Consider the following 12948-nt stretch of genomic DNA (forward strand, 5'->3'; position numbering starts at 1 on the left):
ATCCGCCGACCTGAAATCCACCAACTCCTGAAATCCGCGTTGCCTCTCAGAATATAAGCATTCCGTTTATAGGTTCCGGAAACCGCAACATTGAGTATGAAATATCGAAGAAAAAAATACTTATCGAATAATGACGTCATAATTACCGAATAATAATGAGTCAAAACGGAAATACCAAATTATTTATATAAAAAAGTTTTAAAAAAATAAGATAAAATAAATATGATAAGTTCTTTTTCCCTCTAATCTGCATCGAGGTAAAAAAGCAGACGATTCACTCGACTCTTTGTTCAAGTTTACCGTTGTATTTTCTGAGCTTTGTTATTTCATTTCACGAGATTGTATAGTGCTGCCTATTTTTTATCCGGATATTTTGTGGGTAAGTTAAGAATATTTTTAATTTCAGCCCTTTTTAATACAATCACGTATAAGAAACGCACTCATGATTTTACTGCTTGCAACTTTGAAAACCATAAACACGTTGCATCGACGGGAACGCAAAAAGTGCACATTCTGCAAAAGATGGAAGCAGATGCTACTCCTCGATTTATAGCAGAATGGTGTGGAATTGCTACATGATTGTGTATGATATACGGAAAAATAAAGAAAAGCTGTTGAAACTTTACAGCAACAGTGATTCTAACACCGGAATCCGAAACCGGAAATCTTTGCATGAGGCGAAATCAATCGGCAAACCTCGATGCTGTGTACGTATAATACAATGAATAATATAATCAATTTATATATCTAATAATAATTTAATGCATATGATAAATTACTGCAATAATGTATATAATAATTTAATTTAATGTATCTAATATGCCTTATTCATTTTGCACTTTTAGTCCAAATATTATGCTTTATCTTTTCTTTCCTGAAATCTGCAAAATCCTAAAATCCGCACAACTTTTGGTCGCAAGCTTTGCGGATTTCTGGAATTCTACTGTATTTCAAAATCTATGACAACCTGACCATCCTTTTAACAAAATCTTACTTGATGTTTGATTGCGCATTTCAAACACAGCCATCTTGTGTGCCTCTTCCTATTTTTTCTGTGCTCTTGGTCACTGAGTGAAGAATATTGCCTAGCCAGTTTGAATGTTCAAGCAGCGTATTCAATGTCTTTGGGAAATCTTGCCTTGGGAGAAAATGGAAATTCGGGCTCTGGATATCTCCTACAAATTTTATATAAGAAACAATGAGATCATCTATAACCAACTTTTTCTTGCACATAGACATAAATACAAGAACTAAATTGCCCATATTTACATATGGGTCGAAAGCAGCGAGTCATATTTCAGTGTCATTCATGATTTAAATCTAAATGGAGCGTTGACATTTACATGCTGGTTACTCAGTTTTCATTTCAGAGGTAACTGCTATTTTATCATGCCCTTTCATGCATTTCCATCTCGAAATGCCAAATGTAAATATGAATTTAAGGATCCATGGATACCAAATTATACCAGACACATAAGAATTAAAGGTAACAAACTGCACATTTTACAGCAACGTCTGCAGTTGCCAGATCAAATTATTTTTTAAAATGATATCAACAAAGTAATCTAGCAGAAAGTCTTGAACAAATGGCAACAACTCTGGGATGTTCAGCTTAATAGTAAGTTGAGAAGCTTGAAACATAGAGTGGAATATTGGGAGGTTACTAAAAAGCAGGAGAAAGAAGTTGTGTTAACTCATCTCAGAATCAGTTACTCCCATACCACTCACAATTGTTTTCTGAAAGCAGACATTGAGCCAATATATCCTAACTGTAATAGTGTTCTGGCCATAATGCCATTTTTTTAATAGTGTCAGTGTTTTATCACACCTTGGCTGAAGCAATTTTAAAGAGTGTGACTTGCCTCTTGGCCATGTAACTGGAAAAGAGGTCAATACCAGTATATTTCTCTACCTGAAAGATACATGCCGTTATTTAATTTTGTGTAATTTTGCAGTTGTGTCTTTGTAGTTTAATACTATGTATTTTAAATGGGTCTTTTATTTTATTTTATTTTTTTTTATTTATTTTTTTTATCTACATTCATTATCTGAGTTGTTCATCTCTGCTGTCATCTTTTTATTATTTTGATTTTATAAGTATTTTACATATAAGTTGTTTGGAAATATCCAACATGTGTTCGGCACATATAACATTTCAGGTTTTGCGACAGGAACTCCATTACCACCAACACCACCACCAGGTTTCACATTGTTTCCATCTGCTACTGCTGATGATACTCAAAGACGTAGATTTTTTATGGATTCATCTGCAAGCCATAGAAACCGAGATAATTCTGCTAGGGTAAGCAGGAAGTTCTACAAGTATTTTAAATATTTGAATTCTATTCAACTTTTCTTTGAGTGTGAATGATATCCTTTATTTATTTTGTATGCTTAGGTTGCTTCTAAATTGCATATCCATCTCAGTTTTGTTTTTATATTTAGACAGAAAACGGTGGAAGTCAGATGAATAGTTCTCCAGAGTTATTTACTATTCCTCTACCAGGTCGCTTTGAATATGATTATGAGACATTTGAGAGCCTATTTCAGGTAATTATTTTAATGTTCTTTTTGCAAGTTGTGTATTCCCCCCCCCCAAGATTCCAGATTTGATTAAAGATGTATTGCTACAATGATTAGCTTTGGCATTAGAAACATTTTTGTAAAATTTGTCCAATTTCTTTGGACATCATGTCATTCCTCTGTGTCATCTACAAAGATCTGCAGATTTGCTATTCTGAGCTAAAGGTTTTTAATTTATTTTTACCATGACATAAATGTATGATTAATCTGTAAAATACGGTAAAAACATATACATGTTATCCAACTTTCATCTGCTAAGAATCATCATTGAATATCATTCATTATTCATTTCATCATCGAAGATACCATTAACTTTAATGAAACTGTTCTGGCTTTATATGCAAAACTCATGTTTTTTTTTATATATATATATATATATATATATATATATATATATATATATATAACCTTTCTTTCCTCAAAGGCACCAAAAACTATGCTATTTGGTGATTATTGCTATATTCTGTATTTTAAGTTGATACTTTTAGCACAAGTTACTATTCAAAGTTATGCTCCTTATCACATCAAAAACAAGTATTCCTTCTTTTTGAAGCATGAATCTTTTGTTATTCATATTTAAATCTAGCAAATTATCAACAATCTGGTGATTTAGAATCAGCTTGTTAACAGAAATTTTCATTTTGGTCTTGCATGCAAAATTTTAATTTTGCGAATTTTGTGTGTGTTTTTTTTTTTTTTTTTTTTTTCTTTAACAAATAACACGAAAAGGAAGTTGTTATCATTGAAAACCCAATAATCTAGGAAAATTAAAGTTTTTAGTAAAGTTGTAAGATTCCTATCTTTTAAGTTTGTGATGACTTCGTGGTTTAACAAGGCACCATTTAGCAAGAGAAAACAAACATTTATTAAATATATGATTCAAAGCATAATATAATAGTGACTCAGAGCAGTATGTCGCTCCTATCGCACGGTACAATCTACTACCTTTTTCTTCCGAGGATAACATGCAACTCTTAATAAATACATTAACCCTTCTCGGAGAAGAGCTAACTGCGTCAAGGGCGCTCTGTTGATCGCCAAACAGTTGCCAGATATCACACCCCCGTCGTAAGATTGTTGTTGATATTATTTACAAATCAATCAGCAATCTGGAAACTAAAATCTAGCAACTGTTTGCGATCAATGTGAAAAAGAAAAGAAAAAAAAAAAAACTACATATACTTTTATACATTCTATCCTAATTTTCAAATCTCAATTACTATAGATATTTGCAATATAGTACCTACAATTGCACCTTAATTTACTGCATAAACATATATAAACATAAATAACACATTTTTATATATAAACATAAATAACTCATTTTTAACTTCACTTGTTCTGAACCTCCTTATTATTGTAACAATTTATCAATTCTTAACCCAAAGAAACCAAGTTGATATTTTCTTTTATAAACATCTTAAAATATACCCTAGTATTATTCCAATGATGACAGTAAAATTATTAAGTTTCTTAATATATATATAAAATTATATTCTTAACATTCTTTTTAATTAATGATGCTGCAGCATGATTTATATCCTTGGGAGACAAATATCTAAATTTACCACTTACCTCGAATATTTGTTATCCAATAATTTCTCTATCTATTTCAAATTACATAAACATTTTATTTGCACAAAATTGTAAAATGATTATGAAAAGCAAAGAAAAACTATCTAATCATTAACTATTCAAAATGCTTGTGAAGATGAACAGTAAATTAACGTTCAAAGTTCACAGGTGGGAAGTCTGGATAATGCATCCATGTTTGACAGTTTTTTCCAGGGCAATGTTCTATTTCGAGATTATATCTCTGCAAAGCTATGGCCCATCATTGTAATTTGGACAATTGCGGAGCATTTCTCACTATAAAAGCCAGAGGATTATAATCAGTCACAATTTTCACCGATGAACCGAATATCCAAGGTTCAAACTTCTTCAATGCCCATACTATAGCATAAGCTTCATGCTCTATAGTCGGCTAGCTCTGTTGAGGTTTCGATAATTTCTTGCTCGCGTAGCAGATGGGAAATTGCTTCTCTCCCCTTTGCTGTGATAAACATGCACCTATTCCGATTTGGGATGCATTAGAATAAATGACAAATGGATCCTGCAGTGTTGGGGTGATCAACTCCGTTGACATCGCTAATCATTCCTTCAGTTGTTGAAATGTTGACTTATTAATTTCTTTCCATTCGAGTATTTCCGGTTGTTTATTTTTCATGAGTTCTGTGAGTGGGTAAGCAATCTCTGCATATCCTGGGATGTAATCACGATAATAATTACATAATCCTAACAGACTTTTAAGATCTCTTTTCGTTTTCAGTGTTTCCAGCTTTTTGATTGCCTCTATTTTCTCGTGATCTGGTTGATGTTTTCCTGATCCAATATGTGTCCTAAATATTTAATTTGAGGTTTTGCAAATGAACATTTCTTCGAATTGGTAGTAAATCCAAGTGACTCTAATTTCGTGTAAACTTTATCCAGATGTTGGAGATGAATGTCGAAATCCGTGGAAAATATAGCTATGTCGTCAATATAGGCTCTTGAAAATTGTTGAAATTCTTTCAGCGCGTTATTCATTACTCTTTGAAAAGTTGCTGCTGTGTTCCTTAATCCAAAGGGTAGCACTTTAAACTGATATTGACCTCGATGAGTTTTGAAAGATGTGTACTCTTTACTTTGTTCCTCCATGGGAATTGCCCAATATCCTTTCAGCAAATCTAAAGTTGTTATGACGTTGGCTCTTCCTATACTGTACATTAAATCAATGGTGTTTTGCATAGGAAAGTCATCTGGCTTCGTCACTGCATTCAAAGCTTGATAATCTAAGCACAATCTGATATCTCCATCTTTTTTGCTCTGTTAGTCCCGATTTCAATAATTCTTCTACTTCTTCATCGACCTTGGGTTTCAATGCTTCAGGAATCCTATAAATGTAAGGTTTCTTCCTCTCCATATTGGGTATTAATCTAATTTTATGAGCTTCAACTTTAGCTATTTTCAGCTTTCCGGTGAATAGTGCTCGGTGTTTGTTGATAAGAGCTATCAATTTTCTTCTCTGCTGCGGATTCAAATTTTCTAAATTCAGATTTGCATCTATTTTAAAATCTTCCAGGGGGTCAAGAGATCTTTTCCTGGCAAAGTTATAATTTCTCCAAATTCTTCTTCATTTTCAAATATCACTCCAACTGCATTGACACTAGCTTGGAATTTTCTAATTTTATTTGCATGAACATGTTTGATCTTTCCATCAGGTAGTTTTACTTTATAGGAATGAGGTGGGCAATGATTCACGATTTCTCCTGGACCAGTCCATTGTGCATAGAGTTTGTTATTTGAATCTGGTATGAGTAAATAAACTTGTTATCCGATTTTGAAATTTTTTGATATTGATCTCCGATTAAAGTACTCAGTATATTTTTGTTGTTTATCACTTGCAATTAAATTGGCATGTTCGGCTGCTTGTTCTAACCTTATTTTTAAAAGCTGTAAGTAATCCACTGCCGACTCACTTAGATTAGGTGGAATAGGTATTTCTCCTGACCATGAAGACTTCAGTACTGCTAAAGGACCTCTTGGTTGTCTTCCATACATCAGCTGAAATGGTGAGACACCCGTGGTGCAGTTTGGTACTTCTCTGTATGCAAAGAGCAGGTATGGGATGTGCTTATCCCAATTCGAAAGATCAGTCCTGATGACATGATGTAACATTTGCTTGAAGGACTTGTTCCATCTTTCTACTAATCCATTTGAAGCACTGTAAGCAGGTGTAGAGAACCCAGGGTGAGAACCTAGTCTTTTCTGGAATTCTTTAGTTAATTTTGAAACAAAGTTACTTCCGTTGTCACCAGCTATTGTATTAGGGATTCCTGTTCTCATGAAAATCTCCAAAAGCGCGTCGCAAGTGGCTTTTACTATCAAACTTCTCAGTGGAATGGCTTCTGGCCATCAAGAATGTTGATCTACCAGACATAACACATATTTATGTTTCCTAGCAGAGGGAGGTTCAATAGGTCCAATAACGTCGATGTTAATTGTTTCGAAAGGTAATCCTGGCCTTCTGACCGGTGTGGGAATCTTGTCAGATCGCTTTTCTGGACTTTTCAACTGACAATCTTTGCACGTTTTACAAAAGGTTTCGACATCTTGTGCTAATCCAGGCCAATAAAATGAATATCGTATTCGCTCCTTTGTTTTTCTTATTCCAAGATGTGCACCAAAAATGGAACTATGTGCTAATTCCAACACTTGTGCTCTTCTACTAAGCGGAAGCACTAACTGAAAAACAGTCTGTCCTAATATTTTTTCATGATGTAAAAGATGATCAATAAATAAATAATTTCCTTTTTTTTTTCTATTACTAGCTTCCATGCTTCTCTCAGCAAGGGACAGTTAACTTGATCTTTGCGTAGGCATTCAGCAGACGACAAGTCTGTGTTTACATAAACACTCGTCTTCTCCCCTTCCTCCTCTTCGTTTTTCTCCGCCATAAGCATTAGCGGGGGGGGGGGGTCGATGCTGTCGTTTGACTGTGCATTGGCGAATAAAGTTCGAGCGTTTTCGCTTCCATAATTATTTCTTTCTGCGTTTGGTTCTTCTGCCGCAGGATTAATCAGTTCGTATATTTCTGGAGTTATTAGGCAAGGCACATTTGGCTTATCAGTCACTGCAATTAATGTATCCACAAAATTAAATATATTGCTTCCATGATCTTTATGGTAAATAGGTACACGGCAAACTTTTGCTTCAATTGGTTGTCCGAAAGCAGTTGTTAGCAATATTTTACCTCCTACTCTCTCCTCTAAATTTGGAATGAGCGATGAATGTACGATCGTTATCTGCGTTCCAGAGTCTACGATAGCTTCGATTTTCTCAGAGTTAATAAAAATATCTACTTTTTGCAGTGGTTGAACGACGTGTTCTGCGAATTCGGATCGTACATGGGATGAGTCTACTTTAGCTACCATGGCTTCTTCTTTTCATGTTCTGTTTGAATTGAGTTTTGGAATCATCCTTTCCCTTCTTATTTACTGCAGTTTCGTTCTTTCTTCTTTTGTCTGGGCAATCTCTTGCGATGTGTTGATAGTTTCCACAAATATAACATTCTTTTCTTCTCGCGTGAGATCTTTTGTGTTTTGGATATTCTTTTCTCATGGGTGGCGGAATATATTTGTTTTGTGCACATGTTGTATCCAGAAATCTCAGTGATCGCTTAATTCCATTTCGAACTTCGTCGAAAGATTTTCCTTTGGCCGTGAAATAAATATCACATTCTGTAGCTAATTCTTGAGGCTTCAGCCATTTATTTCCTTGGCGTATTGTGACGCGTGCAGCTGTTTCTTCATCTAAAGCTTGGAATAATTTATCCGAAATAATTAACTCCTTGAGTGTTTCGAAATCCTTTACTTCTCTTGACTTGCAGTAATAGTCCCATGTAGCTGTCATTCTTGAAGCGAACTGGATATGCTTTGTGCCGGAATAATGTTTAGTTCTTCTGAAGTTTTCTAAACAGGTTTGAGGAGTAGGTTGATATTCCTTCAGAACAAGAGTTTTCACTTTTTTGTAATTTTGCAGATCTTCCTCCTTTATATAAACAAGAACATTTGAAGCTTTTTCTCCAATTAATTTCAATAATATTTCTGATTTGTATTCTTCGGGAACTTTCTTGTGCTTAAATGCTCTTTCGATAGAATCGAAAAATATATTCCATTCTTCTGCTCTCTTCGGTACTGGTATAGTCAGTGTTTCTACTCCTTTGATCAGCTTGTCCAGGGAAATTTCGGTTTCTCATTCTGTGTTTTGGATTAAAGGTGTTGGACTTCTACTTCCTTCATTTAGAGTTGCTCGAATCTTCGCTAGTTCTATTTTGTGTTCTCTTTCTGTTCTTATTCTTTCTTCTTCCATTTGCATTCTTTCCATTTTTTCTTTTCTTTTTCTATTCTCCACTGTAGTAATCAGAATTTCTTTCACGAAATCAGCATCTTTGATGTATTCTTTGCTATTCTGGAGTTTGTGTTTCAATTCTACCAGCTTCAAATCTGGGGATGCTTCTTCGCCAATTTCCAATAGAACTATTACTAAATCCTCTTTCTTTGTGTTTTTGAACATTTCCTTCTATTCTCCTTTAGAATCAAGCTTTTCGAACTCTCAATTAAATAATTCTCACGTTTCTACTCCCTTTTGCAAATGCGCACTTCTTTCGTTAGTTAGGCTTAACTTTACACCATTTCCGTTTTTCAACGCTCTAAGCTTCTAACCTCTCTGGTTCTTGTAAGAGAGCGTGTTGTGATGACTTCGTGGTTTAACAAGGCACCATTTAGCAAGACGAAACAAACATTTATTAAATATATGATTCAAAGCATAATATAATAGTGACTCAGAGCAGCAGTACGTCACTCCTACCGCATAGTGAAATCTACTATCTTTCTCTTCCGAGGCTAACATGCAACTCTTAATAAATACATTAACCCTTCTCGGAGAAGAGCTACCTGCGCCAAGGACGCTCTGTTGATCGCCAAACAGTCGCCAGATATCACAAAGTTGAGAAACCTTAAGAACTGATAAGCGAATAATGGCTTTATTTCGGTAGACAAAGAACAGATACTCAAAAAGGGTTAAATACCCTTTATTATTCAAAATAAAATTCACAGAAGACTCTTTCTTGGAGGAACAGCAAAGCTATCAAGGGCCTAAAGTACGGCCGAGTGTAAAAATACCTTAAGGGAGATAGTAGCCTAAAAGGCGAACGTGCGCTGCTCAGAATATCTGGTTATCTCACGAAGTCAGAACTCCACAGTTAAATACTTCTTCTCCTCATTCGCATTTGACTGTGATTCTGAAAATACATTCTGACTGAAAGTTGTAAGCTGAAATTCAGAGAGGACAGGAAAGTAACTTTTAAGCTAAAAATTAACTGTTAGATAACTTAAGATAAACCTTACGAAGTAACTTGAGGCAAATTGTATTTCTCTTTATCAGGGTTTAAAGTTCCTTTGCTTTTAGGAATTTTTGAATACCTTGAAGTTGAAATAAGATAATAAATTTTTTAGAGACTGTTTCAGAATTACTTTTTGGCTACAATGAAGAGGATACTGTAATTATGTTAAAATTAATTTTATTTATGTGAATTTCTGTTTTTTATATATATATAAGTATTTTCAACCAGTAAGTATAAGTACTTTATTTTATATTCATGTTATTGTTGCAGAATATTCAAGTATATATTAGTTTTGTATAAAATTCACTTTATGTTCTTTCAGACCCCTCTACCTCCCAAAAAATAGTGGATTTTCACTGTCATGAAGTTGTCAATATGTGTATATTACATTACAGATAAGAGACTTGGAAAAATTTGTGCGAACTTTTTTTTTTCATTTTTTGAGTATCCTACATGCCATTTTTGTCTCTTTTTTTCCCTTATTTTTAAGAAAGTAATTTGTTTACTGTTAATATGGCTTTTCTGAATATTTTTTAGAAAGCATAAATTTTTTTACGTGATTTCAGGTGTCATGGCCTCCTCCTCCTCCTCCTCCTCCTCTTCTTCTTCTTCTTCTTTTTTTTTTTTTTATATATATATATATATATATATATATATATATAGGCAGATTTAGTTAATTAATTTATGATAAACCTAAGGTAGTATTTAAAATTACATTTCTTCTTGCTAGAGTTGTATAAATTTGAAATAAATATCCGTCTTTGTTGAAATGTATTGTATTTGAATTATTATAGCTTTTAACGGAAACAGATGGCCCTCCACCAACCATTGCTGAAGAATTGGCAGGTTTCTTTAATGTTAGAGGAGATAGGCATAAACCGGGTAATTTTTTTTAATATACTACTTGTATAATAATCAGTACTTACTAATATATCATCTGTAATACAAATCGTGACTCTCCTTTTCTGTTATTATTACAGCAACTCTAAAAGTTGTTCCAGATTCTTCTGAAAGATCCAAATTTTTCTTTTCATTTCTTCTCTCTCTCTCTCTCTCTCTTGTTTATGCTTATTTTTTCAGTTTGGGCAAATGAGGATTGGTTCTTTATTTTAATGTCAACTGTATATGGGTTACAGCATGACCTTGCATTAGGTCTCTCTTTATGTATATATAATCATTTTTCTGTGAGAAATTTTTGACAAATCTGTTTATTTGATGTGAATTTTTACTATATCATGCATTTACCAGATTTGCTAAGAAGTAAAATGGATAATCCACTTTCTCTCTAGCCATATGTTATTTTGCTCTAATGCTTATGCAGTGAAACTTTAGTTGATGGAAGATATGCAGTAGAAACACATTATTTTCAAACGATGACAAAATATTAGAATAAGAACTGGGAATCAATTCAAGGGAGCCTTCTCATATAGCAGAATTCATGTGGAGGCAGAGAATAAACTGGAGAAACACTGCAGAGAAAAAACATCTGATTAAAATTTGAATGCGGTTGGCAAAGAAAATTCAGTGATAAACAAAAAAACCTGTTAAGTCAATCTGCTGGTGTTGAAACTGTATGTCGTTTCTAAAAGGTAGCAAAGATTGTTATCGGCAGTGCTAGTTAACCAAGTACTGAAATAATTTTCAAGTTTTTTAATAATAAAACAGTATGAGCATACACTGTGTAAGGTTTCTATTAATAGATGCTTAACTCTCTGGGCAGCCAAGGTTTTCTCTAAGAAAGCACAAATTTCCCTATTAGAACAAATTATTTTTTTTATTTTAACGCAAAAACTCTCATGGTAATTCATACCTGGATTTGTTTTCTTTTGATATATTGCTTTAATTTCATTGACATATTTTAATATGCACGTATATATACGTTCTTACAGATATCAACATAAATATTCTAGGCCGTATATATACGGCTTTGCCGCTTAGAGGGTTAAAGTAATTATTTGGCCTTTGTTTTTGCAACTGTTGGGTAGACATGTAGTTCCTATTACAAAAACATTTTAAATGTTACTAATATACGCATTATGCTACTTTTGAATTTAGTCAATTTGATGTCAGTTTTATAAAAATTGTGAAATCAAGTTTTATATAGAGCTCCTGGTCTGTATGGTCATATTTAGCAAAAATGTACAGCAGTTCTTTTATTATTTTTATACTTGAGTGTGACAAAAATGGATCAAGATATGTAACTTTTAAAATTTACATTTTAAGATTTTTTAGTGACAAAAAGAAACTTTTATCTCTCTTAAGTAGTATTCACAGTAGATAAAACTAGCCTGAAAAAATAGCTAAATTAAAATTTATATTGTTATATTTTTCATATAGTTTAATTAATGTCATTTTTTTTTTTTTTTTTTTGAACTTGCATTTAATTTGCATGTAGAACTGTTATATTATTAATGGCCATCGTCTATGTTGAGTCTTAGGCAGTTAGCCACTGCAGGCCTTAACCTATAGCTGGCATGTGTTCTAAGGCAATAGCAGTAATTTTGTAATAAGCACTAACTAGTGTTGCTACAGGAGAAAAAAAAAAGGTGCATGTTTGTGCTGGTGAAGAATGATGCAGTAATAGGTAGAATTGGGAAAGTTGCTTTTCTGTGTCACCATCTAGTAACGAATGAAGACTTGAAATTATGACTAGTAATGTATTGGAATGTTAAAGCAAAGCATAGGGGTATTGGGAAATAAAATACAAAAGGGAATAAACATAATATGGTGAATACACAGTGTAAAATACATGAATAATGAGATGAAAATAATAAGCCTTTCATGTCTTGCTTTGCCCTCCCCCCCCCAATAAAAAAGAGTTCGAAACTGTTTTTCCTGTTGAATTAATTTCAGGATATATACAAATATTTACACAATCTATATGAGCTAGTAATCTGCGTTGTGAAAAGTCATACTTGGCTCCTTGTAGGAGTCCTGAATCATTGGATTATAATTAATTAAATTAATAATATGTGGATACTCTTAATTTGCAATAGATTTGTGGAAATTATATGCATTCATAAGCATGTGGGATGTCAAGATCTTGATTTCAATGGAATTGGGTGGATAAAAGAAACATATTTCTTTTTACTTTTAGGTGTAGTTTCAAATTGCAACCAGTTAAACTGTAGATAGACATATGCACAACATTTACTTTACTGAGGACATAAGTAACATACTTTTAAAAATTTAATTACTCTGCCAACATAATTTCAAGCTGTTAAAATGAGTTTATAATTAAGAGTGGATGGTTGTTTATGCTCATATTATGGTTGGTATTCTGAGTTTTACCATATCTCCTGAATAGAATAACAATGCATTTGTTTGCATTTAATTTGTAGGTTCCATAAATTCTACCTGTGTGCTACAATGTTATGTTCAAATTGTAAATTATCGATAGCATGTTGGAAGTTTTTGGATCT

At 33.2% G+C, this 12948-nt stretch overlaps 1 protein-coding gene across 2 annotated transcripts in view; it reads left to right on the top strand.

Annotated features, from left to right (window-relative positions):
• The window catches only part of LOC118190178 (uncharacterized), a 163356-nt gene that overhangs the window by 120713 nt on the left and 29695 nt on the right, over positions 1-12948 (top strand). The window contains exons 17-19 of one of the 2 annotated variants that reach the window (XM_085806594.1): positions 2160-2302; positions 2446-2550; positions 10321-10408. In XM_085806594.1, the coding sequence (XP_085662720.1) occupies positions 2160-2302; positions 2446-2550; positions 10321-10408 (336 nt within the window). The remainder of the gene's footprint in view (positions 1-2159; positions 2303-2445; positions 2551-10320; positions 10409-12948) is intronic. The other variant, XM_085806595.1, reaches the window with a different exon arrangement.

The sequence above is a fragment of the Stegodyphus dumicola genome, chromosome 12 (genome assembly GCF_044657685.1).
Source record: "Stegodyphus dumicola isolate Sdum_Otavi_A_Nest chromosome 12, ASM4465768v1".
Taxonomy (NCBI): domain Eukaryota; kingdom Metazoa; phylum Arthropoda; class Arachnida; order Araneae; family Eresidae; genus Stegodyphus; species Stegodyphus dumicola.